The following is a 21,042-nucleotide window of genomic DNA, read 5'->3' on the forward strand; positions in this document are numbered from 1 at the left end:
AATCTTGACTCCCCCTCACCTTGCCACCTCACCCCACAAGAGTCAACAGCTGAAATGCCGCTAAAGTTATATGGGTCTGGCTTTCAGAGGCCTCTCCTGTTTCACAGGCAGCTATGAAGAGGCTTTCGAATACAAATGAAAAAAAAAAAACCCACTCCAGGCTGTGACCAGATGCCAGATGAGGTTTGTAGCGATTTGATTATGGGAAAAGTCAAAACAGCCAGATTGGCAAACAACTTGCATTGTGACCTTTGGCAAGTCACGCATCTTCTTGCAAATGATGAATACAAACATAAAATGTTAACAAAGAAAGGGTCAGTTTGTAAAGCTTTCCAAGATGCCCAAACAACATTCTTCCTAAAGTGATGAACTGCTGCTGCAACCTGCCCACTCTCAGCTTTCTGCAAAATCCTTCCAGAATGAACTTCCATGCCGAGTCTCAGATGGAAGGTCAATATTGGACAAAATCCTCCCCCGCCCCACCCCAGTTTCGCATTGCAGGGTAGAGGAAGGTTCTCACTTTTGCACAGGGAACATCCCGTTGAAGTTTTTCAAGTCCATGCTTTCTACCTGATAAGTCCTCATTTAATCACTGTCTCCAGACATTGATAAAAACTACACTCACTTTACAACTGTGTGCAAGTTATCCACTAAGGATAGGACTAAAAGATGTTCGTCATCAAGAAGTTATTTTGTCTTTGCCTGCGGTAGCTGTTGGGTGCCCTCGCTGAATTTACAGCATAGCCAGTAATAGCATAATCACATGTGACTTCCCTACTGGGCAACGACTTGTAAACGTTTTTTGGAGGAGAGGAATAATTGATGTCTTCGGAGACTTGCTCTCCAGAACAAAAGTAAGGAGGAAGAATCTGACTCAGAACTGGCAAAGAGGTGACTGAGGTGGTCAGTCAAAGGGGCTGGCACCCAGATGGGGTTTCCAAGGGCCATTCAATTGCAAGGTATAGACCCACCAGAGCAGAAGCGATCACAGCTCAGGCAGCCAGCGTGGCCAAGGCTCTCCATTTTTACCTATCAAATATACATTTTAAAAATTACAAGAGCTGCTGTTTCACTCAATGACCATGAGGAGAGCAAATATGCATGATAATACCCATAAATGCATTTAGTCACCATCATCATCATCCCCCTGCCCCTTCCACCGATACCACACGCCAAGGGAAGAGTCACCACTTCAGTATGGATAAAGCCATGTTTTAGTTATGTATGAAGAATCAACCAATGTTACTAGAGTCTGGCTTTATCAGTCTGAAGTACAGCAAAGGAAGAGAAGAAAGCAGAGGTGAAGGAGCACTGGTGTTTCTAAAGACTAGCATTCCAGTACCGTAACCTTCAGGGCTGTAATTTTTAAGCCACGTATATACTTAACGTCCAGCGTGATAAAGGAAGACAAATCTCCCTACTCCAGAGACGTTACACCACCTTCTTCCCAAGACAGAGAGCAATAAGGGAGATGTGTTAGGTATTTAAATGTGCATGTTGCAATCTTTTCGTTCCAGTTTCTCAAGAGAACCAGGTTATTGGCTCGATTTGCCTGCAGCAAAATGCAAGACATCAACGTTTAACAGGAGTCTAGGTGGAATTTTTCCTGATGGTTGTCAAATTTTTTTTGTGTGGTGAAGGCACTGTTATTTAACAGCTATTTCCGCTCATATCCAAAAAGGCTCTTGAGAGGAGAATGTAAAGTTTACGGAGGACTTGTTTAAATCAATAGTTGCCTTGGAGTAGGTGGCCAGCACCCACCCTGAAAACTGATACTTAGAACTAGTAAAGTAAGTTCAACCTGCACCGCCAAAGGTCCCGTGATTAACAGGCATTTTAACAGTAAACTAGATTCAGTGGATGGGGAGTGGAGAATACCACTACTAGGGGGAACCCACAATGTGTTCAGAAGTATACGCTGATGGCTCAAATCTGTATTCCAGTTAGCAGTTTTCCAGCAGATGGGAGAAAAAATGCACACACAAAAAGAGTACAAGAGAAGGAGGAATTCCTGAAGCATCTCAATACCATCTGTTCTAAGCTGTGGCCCAAAATTCATAGCAAGAGTACGAGGAATGCTCCAGCACGCTTTCAGATCACCTTCCAGCTAAGAAGCTGAGAGCACACCACAATTTGTATAGCATTCCAGTGAAGTAGGGGCCTTATTAAATAAGATGGGGAAACTGGGGCACAAGGCAGCAAATGACTTGATCACGGACACGCAGCACATCAGAGGCAGAATTGGGAACAACAAGAAGTCCTGTGGCACCTTATAGACTAAACAGATATTTTGGAGCATAAGCTTTCGTGGGCAAAGACCCGCTTCATCAGATGCATGAGTGGGTGGGTGGAGGGGGTTTCAGAGGGGTATTTAAAGAGTGGGGTCCCAGTAAGAAGGAGGGCCAGAGCTGACGAGGTCTATTCAGTCAGGTTGGAAAAGGCCCATTATCAGTAGTATGTATGAAGAGAGGAAAAAACAGGTCAGATAAGATGGCAGGCTTAAGGGTGGCAGTCCTGAAACAAAGAAATTTCAAAAATCAAATGGAGAGAGAAAGCTCTGAGCTGCAATTTGCAAATTTGACTCCATTAACCAAGGATTCGACAGAGACTGGGAGGGGCTTGCACCTTACAAAAGGAGCTTCTCTGCCCTGGGTGTTAATATTTCCTCATTACACCGACAATGGGCCATATCCCCCGTCTTATCTGACCTGTTTTTTCCTCTCTTCATACATACCACTGATAATGGGCCTTTTCCACCCTGACTGAATAGACCTTGTCAGCTCTGGCCCTCCCTTTTACTGAGACCCCACTCTTTACATACCCCTCTGAAACCATCTGATGAAGCGGGTCTTTGCCTGCAAAAGCTTATGCTCCAAAATATCTGTTAGTCTATAAGGTGCCACAGGACTTCTTGTTGTTCTCGAAGATACAGACTAACACGGCTACCTCCCTGAGAACTGGGAATATAACTCTGGGCTCTAGGCTATAACTGCTAGGCCTTCCTCAAAGAGATCCATCCCGTCATCCATTCTGAGCTTCTGACAGAGACTAGACGCAGCATCCGTGATCATCCGGGCTAACCACCCGTGGTGGACCTATCCCTCCATGATTTTATCTAGCTCTGTTTTGAACTCTGTTATATTCTTGGCCTTCAGTGCATTCTATGGCAAGAAGTTCCAGAGGTTGACTGTATGTTATGCAAAGTGCTACCTATTTATTTTAAACTCACTATCTATTAAACTAAAAAAGACTTGTACAGATGCCAAAAGGAGCCTGACCCAGATACAAATGGCTGTGATGCAAAATTGTTTTGGTAGGAATAGGAGTCTAAAAGGTTGTCGTTTTAGAGGAAAGTCCTTTGACTAAGGCACCAATGCAGGAGGCAATGATGTCGAAAAGTAAACCCAGGTTAAAAACAATTCAAAGGTTTGGATTTAATCAGAAGGATAAGAATTAAGGCACAAAATATGGATCTCTAAGGCTTCCAAGTTACCTATAATTTTCATATGCTGCAACAGAACAGATTTGGTCATAAGAAAATAAGAACGGCCATACTGGATCAGACCAAAGGTCAATCTAGCCCAGTATCCTGTCTGCCGACAGTAGCCAATGCCTGGTGCCCCAGAGGAGGTGAACTGAAGACAATGATCAAGTGATTTGTCTCCTGCCATCCATCTCCCGCCTTCAACAAAAGGCTAGGCGCCATACCTTACTGCTTGCTAATAGCCATCTATGGACCTAACCTACAAATATTTTTGAGCTCTTTTTTAAACTGTTAGAGTCCTGGCCTTCACAGCATCCTCTGGTAAGGAGTTCCACAGGTTGACTGTGCGCTGTGTGAAGAAAAACTTTCTTTTATTAGTTTTGAATCTGCTACTCATTAATTTCATTTGGTGTCCTCCAGTTCTTATATTATGGGAAAAAGTAAATAACTTTTCTGTATTCACTTTCTCCACACCATTCATGATTTTATATACCTCTATCATATCGCCCCTCAATCGCCTCTTTTCTAGACTGAAAAGTCCCAGTCTCTCTAGCCTCTCCTCATATGGGACCTGCTCCAAACCCTTAATCATTTTAGTTGCCCTTTTCTGAACCTTTTCTAATGCCAATATATCTTTTTTGAGGTGAGGAGACCACATCTGCACGCAGTACTCAAGATGTGGGCGTACCACAGTTTTATATAGGGGAAGTAAGATATTCTTTGTCTTATTTTCTATCCCTTTTTTAATTATTCCTAACATCCTATTTGCGTGGATGTTTTCAGAGAACTAGCCACTATAATTCCAAGATCCCTTTCCTGATCTGTTTTAGCTAAATTTGCCCCCATCATATTGTATGTATAATTGGGGTTATTTTTCCCAATGTGCATTACCTTACACTTACCCACATTAAATTTCATTTGTCATTTTGCTGCCCAATCACTCAGTTTGCTGAGATCTTTTTGATGTTCTTCACAGTCTGCTTTGGTTTTGACTATCCTGAACAGTTTGGCGTCATCTGCAAACTTTGCCACCTCACTACTTACCCCTTTCTCTAGATCATTGACAAATAAGTTGAACAAGACTGGTCCCAAGACTGACCATGAAAGGAAGTTGCTTTAGATAGTTTGCCAATGTTTACAGAAAAAGACTGACTCTAGACAATCCCACAAACGTCTGACTCTAGACAATCCCACAAACATGTTGGCTGACCTTGGGCAGCCGCCTAACCTCCTTGTGGCCAGGTTTCACCATCTGCAAAACCAGAGGCGATGGTGGAGAAGTTGTAAGGAACTCTGAAGTCCTGAGGTAGAGGAGCAATGAGGGAAATGTTTAAAAGTTTGCTTCCCATACTTTAGGGGTGTGTCTACACTTGCATTCCTCTTTCGAAAGAGGTATGCAAATGTGGTAAATCAAAAATGCAAATGAGGTATTTGCATATTTGACAACTCATTTGCATCTTCTAATTTCAAACGAGCTTCTTTCAAAAGAAGAAAGCCAGTGTTGACTCTGCTCTTTTGAAAGCAAACCCCATCTTCGAAAGAATCCTTCTTCCCATTATCTCATTATAATATGCGAATGAGGTGCCAAATATGCAAATTTATGCCTCACTTGCATGTTCAATTTGCCTTATTTGCGTACTTTTGAAAGAGGAATGCAAGTGTAGACCCACCCTAAGAGTAGTAGTCTTCTGTGGTCACTAGCTTCCCATTCTGACCTACTTCATGAAGCAGCCCCAATGGCGACGGCCAGCGTATCACCATGACAAACTGGTGCCTGCTTTTGGTGTACGCAGAGCACACTGACAGTCCCAGCAGAAGCTATTTAGAGGAGGGAGTTGCCTTCTGCAGTGTTTTCTCCACTCTTGACTGAGACCTGAAGAAATACCAAGCTCTTTGGGACAAGTCTCACACTTTCAGGCATAGCACAGAGCGCAATGTACATACTTAAACTGCTCTTACATTTACCATCTTTCTAATGCTTTCTGGGAGGGGACTCACCACTCAATATGAAAAGAATTTTCTTCTGAGTTGTGGATTGAACCCAGAATTTCTCCTTGGTGTACTAAAATACTGTGGCTCCAAACAACAGACAGGCAGGCAAATCAACCTCGCCTTTCATAGCCTGCATACATGTTTTTCCTTTAGTTTAAACCTTACATATATTTTTAAAAGAAAGAAGTTGGAAGAGCAATGCTAGTCCCACCTCATGTTTGGGAGTCTCATGCTCTGCACCTGTGTTTGCTTGTGTTTTGTAAAAGGTGCCGAAGCTGCCTTGCTCCAGAGTTACTTCAACACCACGCCAAAGCTAGACTGATTAATTTTGGCACTCTACATGATTAAAATGACTATTTTTTTGCATACTTCATTAAACGAAAAGGCTAACGTGCGCCTCAAATGTGAGCAGAGGAAGAAACGTACTTCCAATGCAGGAATGTAATGCTTATGCAAGCGCATGACTGAAACAGAATTTTAGTGGAGGTATCAATTTACTCCTCAATTTCTCAAGTGAGACTTTAAATTATTCTAAGCCCAAAACACGAAATGCCTATTAACTGATCCTGCATATTGAACAGACTGCATCTACGCTGTTATTCACTGACCAAGAACATTCTGTACAGAACATGCATGAACATTTGCGATTGGAATTATTTGTATCTCGCCCAAGTAGTATGTCAGGATTTTATCCAACAAGCAGCATATTGCAAAACATCTGATGTTCCTGGGCTTTTCAGGGGAAAAAAGCTAAGTCATAGAACACCATTACTTAAAAGTTATATTATTCTTCCAGTCGACAGATTTCAGATGCTAGATGACCACAGGAGCTAGGGTTCTAAGAAGGTCCCATGCTGAGTCTGGCTTATCACCAACAGAGACTAACACTGTTTTGTAGTAGGTCTCTTTCGTACAGACAGCTGTAGATAGGACTTGCCCAGACTCAAGTTGACTCCTACAAGCGCAGCATTTTGAAAGATGAAAATACATTGTCATTTCCATTGGGAAAATGACTGTAAAATTGAGATCAAATACACATGACCCTCGCTTAGGCAGAAAGGGGCCATGACACAGATTTGATAATTTTATGTGCATAACATTTGTCTGATCCTGGTTAGGAACCCTAATAAAGAGCTCATCTGTATCAGGAGGAACAATCCCTGCAAGGCGGCATTTTACAGCTCTGTTTCTCTTTGCTGACTCCACTCTCAGCCACAAAATGAAAGCTGCAGCAGGAGTGGCTTCACCATGAAACAAGCTATGCGGTGACACGGTGACCCCGAAATGACAGGAGTCCCCCAAAACGCAGGACAAATCTCATCTGCTCTTAAGTTCTGACCAGCAGTGCAACAGGGCTCAGGCAGGTCAGCAGCCTGCATACCACGAGCGCTCACAGAAGCAGCTGACTACTGGAACATCTCTCCACACCCATCACAGCGGGAGCCGACTCTAGTTGCTGTCCCTGCCCCGGGCAGTGCACAGACAGATGCATCCTGCAAGGGGGGCGTGCAGAGATCTGTCAACGGCAGTGCAAGAGGGCTAAGATGGCTCCCTGCCCACTCTGCCTCCAGAGGTAGCTGGCATGTCCCTTCAGCCCCCTCGAGTGGAGGTGTCCGCATGATGCGCCTGCCCCCAGTGCCGACTCTGACACTCCCATTGGCTGGGAACTGCAGCCAATGGGAGCTGCAGGTGTGGCATTTGCAAGGCAGCTGTATGCAGAGATTCTGTCTTCCTCCCCGCCCACCACCACTTAGGAATCACGACCAGAGGGTTGTGCTGGTCATTTTTGGAGCTGCACCAACCACAGTAGGCGCCAGCTCCTCCCTCTCCCCTCACACCAACCTGTGCCCCAGCCAAGAGCCCACACCCCAACCCCCTGCCAGCCACAATCAAGGTACCTTGCTTCACTTTCATTTACTTCCTCTTATTTATACTAGAGGAGGACGACGACAAAAAGAATAAACTGGAGGGAGATGAGAATGTTCTCTCTTGGCAGGGTCACGAGGGTGGGGGGCCCTGAAAGTGAAGCTGTGCACATGGTCCCACTAACTCTAAAGCCACCACTGACCAGCCCTGTGTGCAGATGGTCCCTGTTACCTTCATGGACTCAGAGTACAAGATGTACTCTCTGAGCACAGGCAGGAAGTCCTCGGTCATGTCATCGCTCAGTTCCTCCAGAGCAGTACAGCAATTCCCAATGCAAGCAGACACTCCTTCCAGGGGTTCTGCCAGCTCCACTTCTAACCCGCCCCAGGTGGAGTAAACCGGTCCGTACTCCCTCAGCTCCACCAGGTATTCTGCAAGAGACAGTCAGAGGAAACCAATGTAGATTCTACAGTGGCGTTTCTTGGCAATTTGATTGCCGAAAGCACTGGCATCACTTCAACCCTCACACCGCACTCGAACTTTGGGAAAGGATGATCAGGTCAATGCCCTCAGCTGCTGCAAAGAACCAGATGCAGCAGAGTAGCAAGGAAGGCAGATGTTCACCAGAGAAACTCTGGACTTTACAAAATAACCCCTCTGACAGTGAGCATGAATATCCATTTTATTCCAATATCCTACCAGACCTCTGCAGATAGAGATCAGGTTCATCAGTAAGTATCTGCATTAGATTAGCTGCTCTCCTCGAAGAGGAGGCAATACAGAATCACGCAAAGCCCAAGAGTCTGCTCCTAGCTGGCGGCAAAGAACAGACAGGATGGTAGTAGTAATAGCAAGCAGTAAGGGGACTAAATGTAGGATTCCTCCAGTTTTACTGCTCTTATAATATTAGGCCAGGCCAGGGCTACTACATGAGCTTCTGCATAGAGCCTGTGCAGGAGTTAGGGTGATATTTCTCTTCAAGTCCTGAAAACCAGAATTGATCCGATGTGTAATAGGCTCCGGTGAGTCCTGTCAAAAACCCTCACAGCAATCACGCATGCGTCTATTATGTAGAAATCCAACTACAGTAGGGATTTCTGGGAATTATAGCTGGTTCATCCCGGAATCAACACATTAGGGGTCAGCAACTGCATGTTTTGTGTTGGACTGCAAGAGAGGAAGTCTTCATTATTTGTCCCTGGCTCTTTTAATGGCTGATGGCCATCCAGCAGCGTTAGAACACTGAGAATCAACACAACAGCCTCTTTTACTTGGGTCCTTGTTAAGGTCCAATTCATTCATATTATACAAGCACCACAAAACCCGGGGTTCTCAATCTCTCTCCTTCTATAGCCCCCTCCACAAACTGTAAATACACCAGGGCCCAGTAGGAGAGGGAGGGAGGGGTACTCAGGGCTCTGAGCTGGTGGGAGCGCTCAGGCATCAGTGTAGTCTGATTTTTCTCTTGCTGGGGTAGGGGCCAGCAGGGCTTGGGCCAGCTATGAACAGCAGGGCCTGCGGAGGAGCACCACTTGCAGCCCCGACACACCTCAGCCAGCCACCCATCTATCTGGGTTGTGTGGGGGGAGGGGGACCAACTATAACTCAGCCCCACTGCTCCCGTCTTCAAAACATAGGTGGTGCTTGGGCTGGGCTCTGGGTTTGAGCCACAGGGCCCTGGTGGCCTCCTGCAAAGGGTTCACAGACCCCCCCGTTTCAGACCCACCAATAAAAAGACACGTCAGTATTTGCAATTGCTTTTTCCCGCCCCCCGCCCCCCAAATGCACCCAGACCCAGGTAGTTTCAGCAGTACCAGCAGAGCACTTCCTCTGCTGAGTCTGGCAACGCTACAAGCGACTGACCAACAAAACGCCCCAAGTTCTTACCCAACTCCTCCTTGATAATCCGCTGGGCTATTCTGTCAATGGTTCCGAGCTTGAGAACAAAGGTATCGAGGTAGTCTCCGATGGCCGAGAACTCCAGCGGTCGACTTCTGAGTTTATAACCTCCCGTGACGTATTTGACAGACTCCCCCATCTTGGAGAGCAATGCCATGCCCTGTTTCTTATAGGCATTAAGATCCTGGCAGTGACAAGAAACAGACTGTGCGCATGTAGAAACACAAATACCAGCCCCAAATTAAAGAGTCACATCTCCGTTTCTGAGCACGCCAAAGAAAGCTTCTCAAAGTAGGATGTTGCGTCTTGCATCTAAATCCTGATTCAAAAGCCCACCTCTGCTTCTCACATACACGAGGCGCAGAGTGCATCAGATGCACCTACAGACGATGGGAGATGTCACAGCCTTGCTACCTTTTTGTACATTGCATAGCAGCAGTTGGGAAGTTAATGAACCCCTTAGCCCACTGACATGTGCGAAAATTGAAAAGGGCACAGGAAGGGAGGGGTAGGAGGAAAAATAGTAGGACCTGACCGGGGGATTCCTTGAGAAAGGATCTCACAGCACCACCACACAGCCCTCCCTCACATCTGGGGAAGGGGCCAGAAGCAGCCCACAAGTGTGGATGCACGAATACATGCACTGACAGAGGGACTGAGGCACTAAAAGCACACGAGTGTTTACAAGCAAAAAGGGTCCGGGAGCAGTGTGCGCTGGTGAATGACCGCAGAGTGGCCGACAGCCACCGCAGCAAGGTGCGAGGAGGTCCTGGCTCTGCACCCCCAGAAGGCCTAGGGCAGTTACTCCTTTGCGCCAGTCAGACCATGGCACTGGGCCCTCCCCTCAGAGCCATGCAGAGTGGCGCTACCACAGTGTTGTTTCAAAAGGGGCCTGGATCTCTGCACACCACCACTACTACAGCAGCAGCCGCCGCAGCTCCAGGTCCCTTCAAACTACCAGGCCCCTGTGTAACCGCCCTCTTTGCCCCGTCAATTACTCACACAACTTTCTTTATCCCTTCCACACTTCAGAGAGAGAGAGAGAGAGAGTGTGTGTCACCAGAAGCCCCATGACACTCTACGTCATCACTAATGACTGGATACTCTATGACGGAAACTGTATGGAACCCAAAACCACAGTAATGACTGCCTTAACCTCACACAGACAGGAAGTAATTCACCTGAAGTTCCCGTGTTCTCTCTGAAACACGGGATACTAACACACACAGTTGGCAGGCCTGAACCAGGGAGAGGCACAATAGATCTGCCTCATTCCCCAATCCACAGAGACAATAGGCAGACTTCCATCATGCATGGATCTGGGGGTAAAACCCCCTTCTTTTCACAACAGCCCCTGCATCGCTGGCACAAGTATATGCCACAGACCGAACGTAAGTGCCACTTTTATACACCCACGTTTGTGGCTGTTCAGAACCGTTAGGAGTCAGATGCGTTGCAGTATATAGTTACCCAGATGCTCAGTCCCACTGCCAAGCAGAAGAGGAATGAATCCTTCCTACTAACACAGCATGCGAAATAAAGCAGGGGAAAAAGAGTGAGCTGATGCATACTTACTGATACTACGACTCCCAAAACAAGAGCACCCCAGTACTGAGCGTTCATAGAGAGAAGGCAGAAAGGTTGTTCACAGCCACCCTTGCATCCCACGCAGTTCTCTCTACAGGCTGAGCCTCTCTAATCCAGCAACAGCCATAATCCATCATGATTTTAGTTAGCCATATGACCACTTCTCACAGATGTGCGGCAAGTTTCCATGGTCCCATAAGGTTTGTTTGCAGTCAGCAGTCCTGGCTCTCAGCGTTCTATGCTGCTGTTTAGCTGTAATTTACCGCTAAACGTCTACTAAGAGCCAGTCGGCAGTGGAAGTGCGGGTAATGTGCTAAACAATATTGACCTCCCATGGTCCAGCAAATTCTCTTGCTTGGTACCTGTCAGGTCCCGAGGGTGCTGGACGAGAGAGGTTCAACCTGTATTACACTGAGCATGGGCTTGTCATAGACTCAGCATGGTTGGCTACATTTCAGGACACACCACTCTATTTTGCATCTTTTTCCAGTCTCATTTTTCATAATCATTTTCAGCAGCTCGTGCTTCTCAGATTTCTCTCCCCTCCTTTAGCTGCAGTAAGTTTAAATGCCTAAAGCTTACCTTGGCTGTGAGAAACACATTGAAATGCTCATTGAAAGAAAGTACCGGATGATCTGCGACTCTTTTCAAGAATTTATCTAACGCTTTCCTCCTGGTCTCCACAAATTCTTCAGAAAAGCGATCAACAACACCTTTCATCACAAATTTCTCAGGAAGAGGCTGTGAAGAAGAAGAGAGAGGCTGTTAGCAAAAGGAATTGGCTTTTATTCTACTGACGTTTCCTCGTTTCTGATAGCTAGTAGTGTCTGGACATAAGGATACAGGGATGCAATTAATAGGACCTGTCTGCTATTTTTAAAAAAACACTGCCTGCTCTCCAAATGGGGAGGGAAGGCAAACTCTGATCTCAGTTGTTGCATAATAAATCTGGACAAATTTTTGTTTCAAACAACCGTGTCATCCCAGAGTCACAACAACATAGCAGAAACAAAACTGACCCATTACAAATACTAGACTGAGGAGAGGACCAGGCAGAAAACTTTCTGCTTCTCTGCCCAGTTTACCTACATTTAGGCTCCAGTTCGAGACAGACTGCAAGCACGCACTTAACTTTTAAGTATGTACTTAAATTCCATTGGTGGGACTTATGCCCATGCATAAGTGATATTCCAAACAACAACCCCCTTCCTGGATCAGCCCATTGCTACGCAATTTCCTGCAAACCCTGAAGAGTTTGGAAAAACATCTGAAAGCTCAAATGCTTTAGAGCAGTGTTTCTTAAACAATGCTGCATGAAAAACACTGGCGTTCTGTGAGCAACTCACAGGTGTGCCCCAAGCATCTGACAGATATCATCCGCTGATGTGGTATCTGATTTTAAGAACAGAAAATATATCACGTTACTTTTTCACTGCTATGATACCTGATTAAAGTACTTCCTTTTGTTTTTGCTATATATGTTGCCGTTTGAATTTTTGGGGCTGACTTTTTTTATTAAGAAAATTTTCATTAGGTGTTCCACATAAAAAATAATTATGTTTTGGTGTTCCATGGTCTCAAAAAGTTTAGGAAACTATTTTAGATGAGGAAGAGGTAGTAGGCCTTTGCAAGCTCTATTTTCCCCTGTAAAAATCGTGAGTGAAAATAGTTTAGCAGTTACAAATGCTTATTTGAGCTTCTAGATAGCAAACCTCTCTGCAGGAGAAGGTAAAATGCCCTAGCCCTCTCTTCTTACCGTTACAATTATATGTGCAACTTAATGAAGGTCAAGAGGAGGCCCAATTGAAGAGCAGGTCCGTACTGAGAGGTGGTGTGCTGTCGTCGTCAAACAAAGTGAAGTTCGACACCAATTGGGCCTTCTCCTTTCTTCAGCAATGTCCCAGTGTGCAGCCCATCCCTCAACAGGACAGAAGAGGTGCACAAAAACCCCTGCAGCAGAGGTCTATCACCAGCTCTAGAATGAATCTACTAATTCCAGAATATTAACTGCCCATTGTTCTCATCTCCCATTAAAGTTTACATTTTCTTTAGATGAGGCCAAGTTTTGTGACTTTGGAGAACAGGGCACTGGAGCTGCAGCGAGCATGGACTCCTGGGTTCTATTCTCAGCTCTACCATTATACGTGCTATAATTCAACAACCCTCTTCTGGTTCAATGTACCCCTCCCGAGGGGCAGGACACTCAGCACCAGATATTGTGCAGCTGCATTAACATCTCTAATCTAACGTTCATCCTCCCGTGCAGAGGCAGTGACCAAAGCTAAATACAGTAGACCCCTAAGTTACGCCAAGGTTGCGTTCCCGGGCAACCTCATGTAACTCAAATTTCATGCAAGTCAGGAGGAGTCAGGCTGGTATGCTGGTCAGTTTCCTGGCTCCCTGAGCAGCGGGAAACTGGGAACCAGGTGGCAGCCTGGCTCTGAGCCCCCCACCCCTGGTAGGAGCCAGGAAACTGACAAGCATATCCCTGGTCAGTTTCTCCGCTCCTGTTAGGGGCAGCAGCCTGACTCTTGGTTGCCACCTCTGTCAGGAGAGGTTTCCCCCGCTCCTGTTGGGGCGGCAGCCAAGAGTCAGGTGCTCAGCTGCTGCCCAACAGACCTGGGAAACTGACCAGCACAGCCAGTCGAGTGTGCGTATCTGACACACCTCTATTTAGCATGCCTGCCACTGAAGGAGGCATTCATTTGAACATTTTGTATTTTTGAAAAGTTTGCAGCTTCTCTGTACAGCAGCCTGGACACCAAAGCTGCAATACTAAGGGGATTTTTGTTGTTGTTTAAGCCACACACCATGTTTTGTTCCAAGTATGCTTTCCTATTCTCTAAGAGTGGAAAGAATGTCAGACTCTGTGCAGACCATAACATATACCCATCATTAAATAAAAGATTAACTCAGCAACTTTTGCAAGAGCAACCCTGTGGTAAAACACAAAGTGAAAGGACTTCCACGCTGGAAACAGCACCAGCCCATTACTAGTGTTGAAACGCTTTAATTTCAGTGTCTTAATGGGTACCATATGGGACCACAGCAAAGCAAGCATTGCCATGAAAAGAGAAACGCGGTGATTTTCAAAGGTTAGCTGATCTATCACAAAGATGGTTAGGACAATCAGGAAGCTAAGGGTCTCTCCTGGATGTGAATTTGGAAAGATTTTGATTTTAATGGTTCACTTCAAGTATCTCTCGCAACAAGAAATTTCACAAATTTACAGCTCTCAAATTTAGGCAGGGGCTTGTTGGAGCAGTGGAATGTTTTCTACAGGTCAAACTACATGCTCACAATAGTCTCTTTCCCTCAGATCCATGAGTTACTTGAAGGAAAAAAAAAAAAAAAAAAGAGAATTTTCAGGTACTTCATAACTGCATTGACATAATGCCAGCTAAGCCATAAGTTTGTACAACTTCGATGCAACAAAAGGGGAGGAAGAGGGACAACTGAACCAGTCTTTGATCCTTTTGATGGCAGAAATTCTTATTAATTTATTCAACACAGCAAAAAACCATAGGTCCTTCATTACAAACCCCTTGTTTTTAAAATGGAGACTTTGGGAAAAAAACAAAAAAACAAAAAAGCAAACACTCACTCAGAGGTCAGTTATATTTTCCAACAACTTATTTATTTTTACCTGACCACTCCCAATAATTTCATTTAAACCACTGCCAAGAAGCAAATGAATTTGCCATTTATTCATGTAAATACATAGAGAGTTAGAATTCATGCTGCTACGTAGCCAATAACACCTGTGACAAAAATCAAGCCAACTACTTTGAGAGAAAATCAGAAGCACTTTCAAAACAGTTTTGCAAATATTACAATTAGTTCTTGGTAATGCCCAGTGTATTGAAGTGGGACAAACAGTGTATATTTGGAGAATTTTATTCAAGCAGCCTGAACTTTTACATACATCAAATTTAAAGATCTTGGGAATCACATTACAAATGAAAATAAGCAAGCCATGGGATGGCTTCATTTATTCATTTGCTTGCAGACTTAGTATTCGGATCTATGGAGATACAGTGGAAGTAGGCTGTTCTTTAGTGGATTGAGCTATTCTCTCATGTGTGTAAATTCACTCCATTTTCTCTAATTAAGCAGTGAGAATTCTGAAACCTTTTACATAAAAGGGATTAAAGATACAAGGCTGTGAATAAAGAATAAGTCATTTCCCAAACTATTAAAATGAGCCCCGTTCAATACTGAATGGCAGTAGTATTGCACAGTAAGCTAATTCAGCTTTCAGTTACATGTATGCAAACAATTACTTCAATGGACTTGCAGAGGTTTAAGAGCAGAATTTGGCCAGGTAGGTTTTCAGAGGACTGGGGAGGGAGAATTGAATAATTAATACATTTAAATTGTACACTTTCCTAAGGAAGAATTGTGTACAAGACCAGACAGACACTCAGGAGAAATCCCTTTTCAATTGCTACCAAAGACCTTTTTGTAAGATGTATCTGCAGGTGCATCATGATCAATATATTCCCTCATAGCACAAGCTGATGATTAAAACAATTTCTGCTTCCATGGAAAATATGCAACAGTGCTTGGCATACAAGACATCTGAGCAGACACGGCAGCAGGTGGAAACAGAGAAATCATCCTGTAAGTGCACTTCTCCGTACTCTCCAGTGTCAGAAACTGGAGAGCTCTGGAACTGCTCTGTTCCACCCACTCAGACTTTTTAGCGAGGGCAGAAACCAGGGCCTAGGACAGCTCCCCGAGGAGCTCAGGGAGCTGAAATATAATTTTCCTCAATTCTGACCTATTGCTCTAAGAAACAGAAACAAATTGTTAAAGACCTACAAGCTACCCTTAATCAGGATGCCACACTCCAGAAGGCCCTAGGCGACAGGCCTGTTCTCTCCTACAGACAACCTCCCAACCTTATGAGGATCCTCACGAACAGCCACAGTCTATATCCCAGGAATACCAGTCCTGGAACCTTTCCCTGCAACAAAGCCTGCTGCCAGCTTTGTCCACGTATCTTCTCCGGAAATACCATCACTGGACCTAACCAGGTTAGTGCCCACGATTCTGTCGTCATCTCCAGATCCACAAATCAGTTAGTCAACATTTTAGTGGAATGGGACATTCTGTTAATGACTTAAGAGTACGCGTGTTACCGAAAAAAAGTATTTGCACCACTATTCAAAGGGAAACAGCCGAGCTGTCTTTTATATTCAAATTCGGCACATTAACACGTGGTTTGAACCGGGATGAGAACTTTCTGAGTCACTATGGCTACGTCTACACTAGCCCCAAACTTCGAAATGGCCATGCAAATGGCCATTTCGAAGTTTACTAATGAAGCGCTGAATATGCATATTCAGCGCTTCATTAGCATGCGGGTAGCCGCGGAACTTCGAAATTGATGCACCTCGCCACCACGTCATTCCCATCATCTCATGGGAATAAGGGGACTTCGAAGTAGGCAGGGTCCTTCCGAAAAGGAGCCCCGTCGGGATAAGCAGTGCGGCGGCAAGGTGCGTCAATTTGGAAGCGCCGCGGCGGCCCGCATGCTAATGAAGTGCTGAATATGCATTTCAGCGCTTCATTAGTAAACTTCGAAATGGCCATTTGAGTGGCCATTTCGAAGTTTGGGGCTAGTGTAGACACAGCCTATAGGGGCTCATCTGCACGCTTGGCTTAATCTAATTCTTTACCTTTCCCCCCCACCCCTCCGCTCTCCAATTTGCTCACCTTGATTATCTTTTTCTGATTTGTCCTCCTTGATTACTGTTTTTGGTTCTCTGTGCCTTAAATATTGAGTCTGTTCTGGTCTGGCTATGGTCTGAAGAAGTGGGTCTGTCCCACGAAAGCTCACCTAATAAGCCATTTTGCTAGTCTTTAAAGTGCTACTTGACTGCTTTTTGTTTTCTAAGAAACAGAAGAGTCAAAGCCAGGCCTGCCTAGAGAGTGGAGGACAAAGGGGCAGTTGCCCAGGAGCCTGGCAATACTAAATGGCCTGGAGCTTCTAGCCACTGCCACCACTATTGAAACTGTGACTGGAGCTCCAGGCCCTCTAAATTGCCACTGCAATCTCACACTGCATGCTCTGGGCTGTGGGGCTGTATGAGGGAGGCAGCACTGCAGTCCAGGTAGCACTGCACACGGACTGCTCCCAGGCCCTGCTTCTTCCAGGGGCCATTGTCTTCTTCCCTCCAGCCTCTCGCTAGAAGAGCTGCAGAAAGATTTTTTGCTACCATATACTGGCACTAAGAAATGCAGCATTGAAGCAACTAGTAGCTGAGTGACCATCACCACGTAGTTCTCTGTATCCAACTTGCACCAGCATATCCTTTTTCATAGCTGGCAATTTGTCCCAGCTGCAGTTTTGATCACTAAATGTCGGTATGGCACCACACCCTCCAAAAACACGTGTGAAAGTGAAATAAAACAGATTTAAAGCCTAATTAGTGGATTTTTAGGCAAGCAACTCACTTCTGGATGGCTCAGCAGAAGACTTTTCCCCCCCATCTCTTTCTGCTCCGAATGCTGAAGTCACAGTTGCTCAGAACCAGGAGCAGATGGTAGACTGCGTGTCCAGACCCGTGACCGTTTGTAAAAGGAGTTAGGGGAACAGCAAATTAGTTACTGCTAAGAACAAAAAGAGCTGCAGGGTGACCTGCAACATGCCCAGTACTCGAACATGACCGGCTGACACCACTCTAGCACTGTATCAAAACAAAACAGCAGCACGTAGAACTTCAAAGACCAACAAAATAATTTATTAGGTGATGAGCTTTCGCGGGACAGACCCACTTCATCAGATCAGGGCCTTACCAGAACAGATTCAATGTATAAAGCACAGTGGTCCAAAAACTGTTATCAAGGTTGACAAATCAGAAAAACTGTGACTACTTCAGCACTGGGTGGAGTCTCAGATGGTTCCAGCAATAGTAGGCGAGGCAGTGGGTGCTGCAGGTTTGCTAGCACTGTCTGTCCTAGTCCCACATGCAACTATTGTGGTTAGCTTTTCTTTGCATTATTCTAGCACTTAAATTAAAAAAGGGAGCAAAGAGAGGGACAGATGCTTGAATCTAGGAAACCCATTTCTTTTTTAATTCACGGTCCAGACCATGGTTTCACCCAACGGATGTAAGAAGTGCTTCTCAGGGTCCTTTAGAGGACAGCTGGTGATTAGTTCCTGTTTTTTTAAGCAGTAGTAATAAGAAGCAAAACCTCTCTGCAAGCAAGTGACCCCAGGCAAACAAAGGCTGACTCAGCACTTCTCACAGCCTAGCCCCAGGATGATTTCCCCTTAAAGTTTATGAGCGGCAAATGGAGCCTTAGATGCACTAAGAGGTGTGTTTTATAGCACTCTGCCCTGTGGCTAGTCAGGAGTTCATCCACCCTTACGTATAATCTCCGAAGACCCAGTGAAAAGCAGCTACTGTGCAAGAGGAAGGACGCAGACGCCAATGATTTCAGACCGCGTGCATACATACAAGCCTGACTGTTTCAGGGAGAGGAGTAATTATTTAGGGCCTTTCAGTGGACAGAGGCCCAGCTGTTTGCCCAACCAGAAAAAATGCATGCGCACCTGAGAACGCAACAGGCTCCTTGGGTGGGAATAGTGAGTTCCTTTCCCTAGCACAGGAGTCCTCCGAACAGCAGGAATAGCCTGAACGTGTTTAATGGGGTGCTTTCTGCATACACGTGCAAATCACAGCACATCTACAGTTTAAACATCAGACACGTGAATTTTAAGAGGATCATAGGGAAAGGTGCTCCCACTCAAAGGGAATCCTGGAGGAGCAGTGCCTAGAGTGAATGTACTGGCAGTGGATGGTGCTGTCAGAACCCAGAAGAATAGTTCATGTTATGAGGGAAGCCAGAGAGATAACACCTCCACCGGTATCCTTTCAACCAGCATTAAATGTGGGTAACTTTCAGAGGCTTAGAATGCCTCCAGGCAAGCATTTAGCAGACTTCACACAGCAACATTTAAGTTCCACTAAATGTCAAAGTTGGCTGGGAAAGATCCGGGGAAGCCCTTTTTGTGCTGCTTTGCTTTCTAAAGTCAGCATGTTCCACTGTAGAAGAGAAGAACAGAATGAAGCTTTGCATTTTACACACCTTGAATCCATAACTGCTGCACAACCAGAACATTCACTTTTTTTAAGCAGACATTCTGAATACACAAGTGTTCAGCAACAGCTGACCCTGGCTTACTACATACGGGAATGAGATGTGTTGGCTGAGATTCCTCGAGCTTATTCCTCAACCAGTCAAAATCCTGGTACCGTCGGCGTACGGAGTATTCTGGCAAGTCAAACTCAGCCCTTGTGGTCTGGAAATAGTAACGAAAAGTTAGATCGCATGCCTTATAAAATGAACAAAAATTTTAGAAGATACATTAAACAAAGCTTTCCTTTTCATTTTAGCACATAAAGTCAAAGTGGCATAGTTACCTTAAGCTAGCCTGAGAGGGATAGCTGCATTAGTCTGTAGCATCAAACAACAAGACCTATAGCCCCATAGAAATGAACAAGTCTCCATTCACCTGAAGAAGTGGGTTTTACCCATGATAGCACATGGCCTAATAAATGTGTTCGTCTCTAAGGTGCTATAGCACCTCGTTACCTTACACTAGGAGAAGAAAAATAATCTGACAATAGTTGGACAATGAGAATTGCGAGTCTCAAATGGAGTTCTTAGAATGCTAGTATGAGAGGGAAAAAAAACCCACTATTTTTCGGTTTCAGGCTGTGGAAGTACCACTGAAAATACTTGGAAAACCACTAAGGTTGGTATTCAGATGAAGTGTTCTATTTAAAAATCTACTTTGAGTTGACTGAACAGAACGTTTCCTCGGGGCGGGGGTGGAGGGGGGCAGGAAATGTATGGGGTGGAGAAGTTCATATTTAAAAAAAAAAAAAAAAAAGTCCCTGAACTCATTTGAAGAGAAATTACATGAGATCTCTCATTCCAGGAGGCAAAGCAAAAATACTTTTTAGCAAAGGAGGATTAACAAAAATCCCAAGATTACTCATGACTTGTTTACTCAAGAGACAGATTAATTGTGGGTGAGAACATGTGTGTCACTGCTGGCTCTGCCAAAGCTTCAGGTTTAGTAACAGTCTCATTTCTAAACAAGGCTGATAAATTAGCAGACTTAAAACCGTCACTCAATTTAACTGTCCTCTGGCAGACATTTCTGAAGTGAGCACTAAAGAGAATTCTGACCCAAGCCATCATTTTGTAGTATTTTGGAACTAGAATCAATTTCCAAGTAACCACTAACGAGCAAACTGACAGTAAGAGCAAGAGATATCCTGAATGAGAGAAACTCCATAATCCAGAAAGTTCAAGCTGCAACCTCGCCCCAAGTTTTATTTCATTGGAGGAAAACTACAGCTGATGTGTACAGTATGTTCCTTGGATAGGCTGTGGCCAAGTAAACAAGCCAGGTGCTTACACAGCATCTACAAGAGTATCCACAAGTCCCAGCTCCCATGCTCTGATTAGTGCATGCTTTGGTATGCATGCACTAGGAGCTCAACCATCTTGTGCCTCCCTTGGGGCATAGCCCTTGTGATTTCACTCATCTTCCAACAGAAGCATCCCCTGATGAGAGAAGTCCGGTTACCAGAGTGGAAACTAGAAGCCGTAGCCTGTTATTTGGCTAGCACCTGTGAGAGGGAACAGCAATTCCCACTGGAGAGCCTGTGAACAAAATTATTTCAGAGAAAAAAAAAAAAAAGTTTTAGAAGCACTGTTAGAATAGATATTTACATGGAGTCAGAAAGGCTACATCTACACTGGCATGCCTCTTTCGAAAGAGGCATGCAAATGAAGGAAATTGAAAATGCAAATGAGGCACAGATTTACATATCACCTCATTTGCCTAGTCTTCTTTCAAAAGAAAATTAGCATAGACACAGCTCTGTTGAAAGTAATCCCCATCTTTGAAACAACCCTTCTTCCCCCCCACCCCTTTTTTTTTTTTTTAAAAAAAAAAAAAAAAGGAAGAAGGGTTCCTTTGAAGATGGAGATTACTTTTGAAAGATATGCAAATGAGGTGTCAGATATGTAAACATGTGCCTCATTTTCAGTTTCAGTTTCCCTCATTTGCATGCCTCTTTCAAAAGAGGAATGTTAGTGTAGACACAGCCTAAGGTCTATTGGACAAAAGTCAGCTGGAATGAGACCCAGGCTAAATCTGAGCCCGCACCCATGAAAATCTGATA

General features: G+C 44.8%; 1 protein-coding gene across 1 annotated transcript in view; it reads right to left on the minus strand.

The window, feature by feature from the left end:
• The window catches only part of SNX30 (sorting nexin family member 30), a 76,237-nt gene that overhangs the window by 18,222 nt on the left and 36,973 nt on the right, over nucleotides 1-21,042 (minus strand). Inside the window, exons 3-6 of the mRNA XM_074994667.1 lie at nucleotides 19,032-19,142; nucleotides 11,411-11,569; nucleotides 9,230-9,425; nucleotides 7,574-7,773 (exon numbers count right to left, since the gene is read on the minus strand). Of these exons, the coding sequence (XP_074850768.1) occupies nucleotides 7,574-7,773; nucleotides 9,230-9,425; nucleotides 11,411-11,569; nucleotides 19,032-19,142 (666 nt within the window). The remainder of the gene's footprint in view (nucleotides 1-7,573; nucleotides 7,774-9,229; nucleotides 9,426-11,410; nucleotides 11,570-19,031; nucleotides 19,143-21,042) is intronic.

This window comes from Carettochelys insculpta, chromosome 5, assembly GCF_033958435.1.
Source record: "Carettochelys insculpta isolate YL-2023 chromosome 5, ASM3395843v1, whole genome shotgun sequence".
NCBI classification, from domain to species: Eukaryota; Metazoa; Chordata; order Testudines; family Carettochelyidae; genus Carettochelys; species Carettochelys insculpta.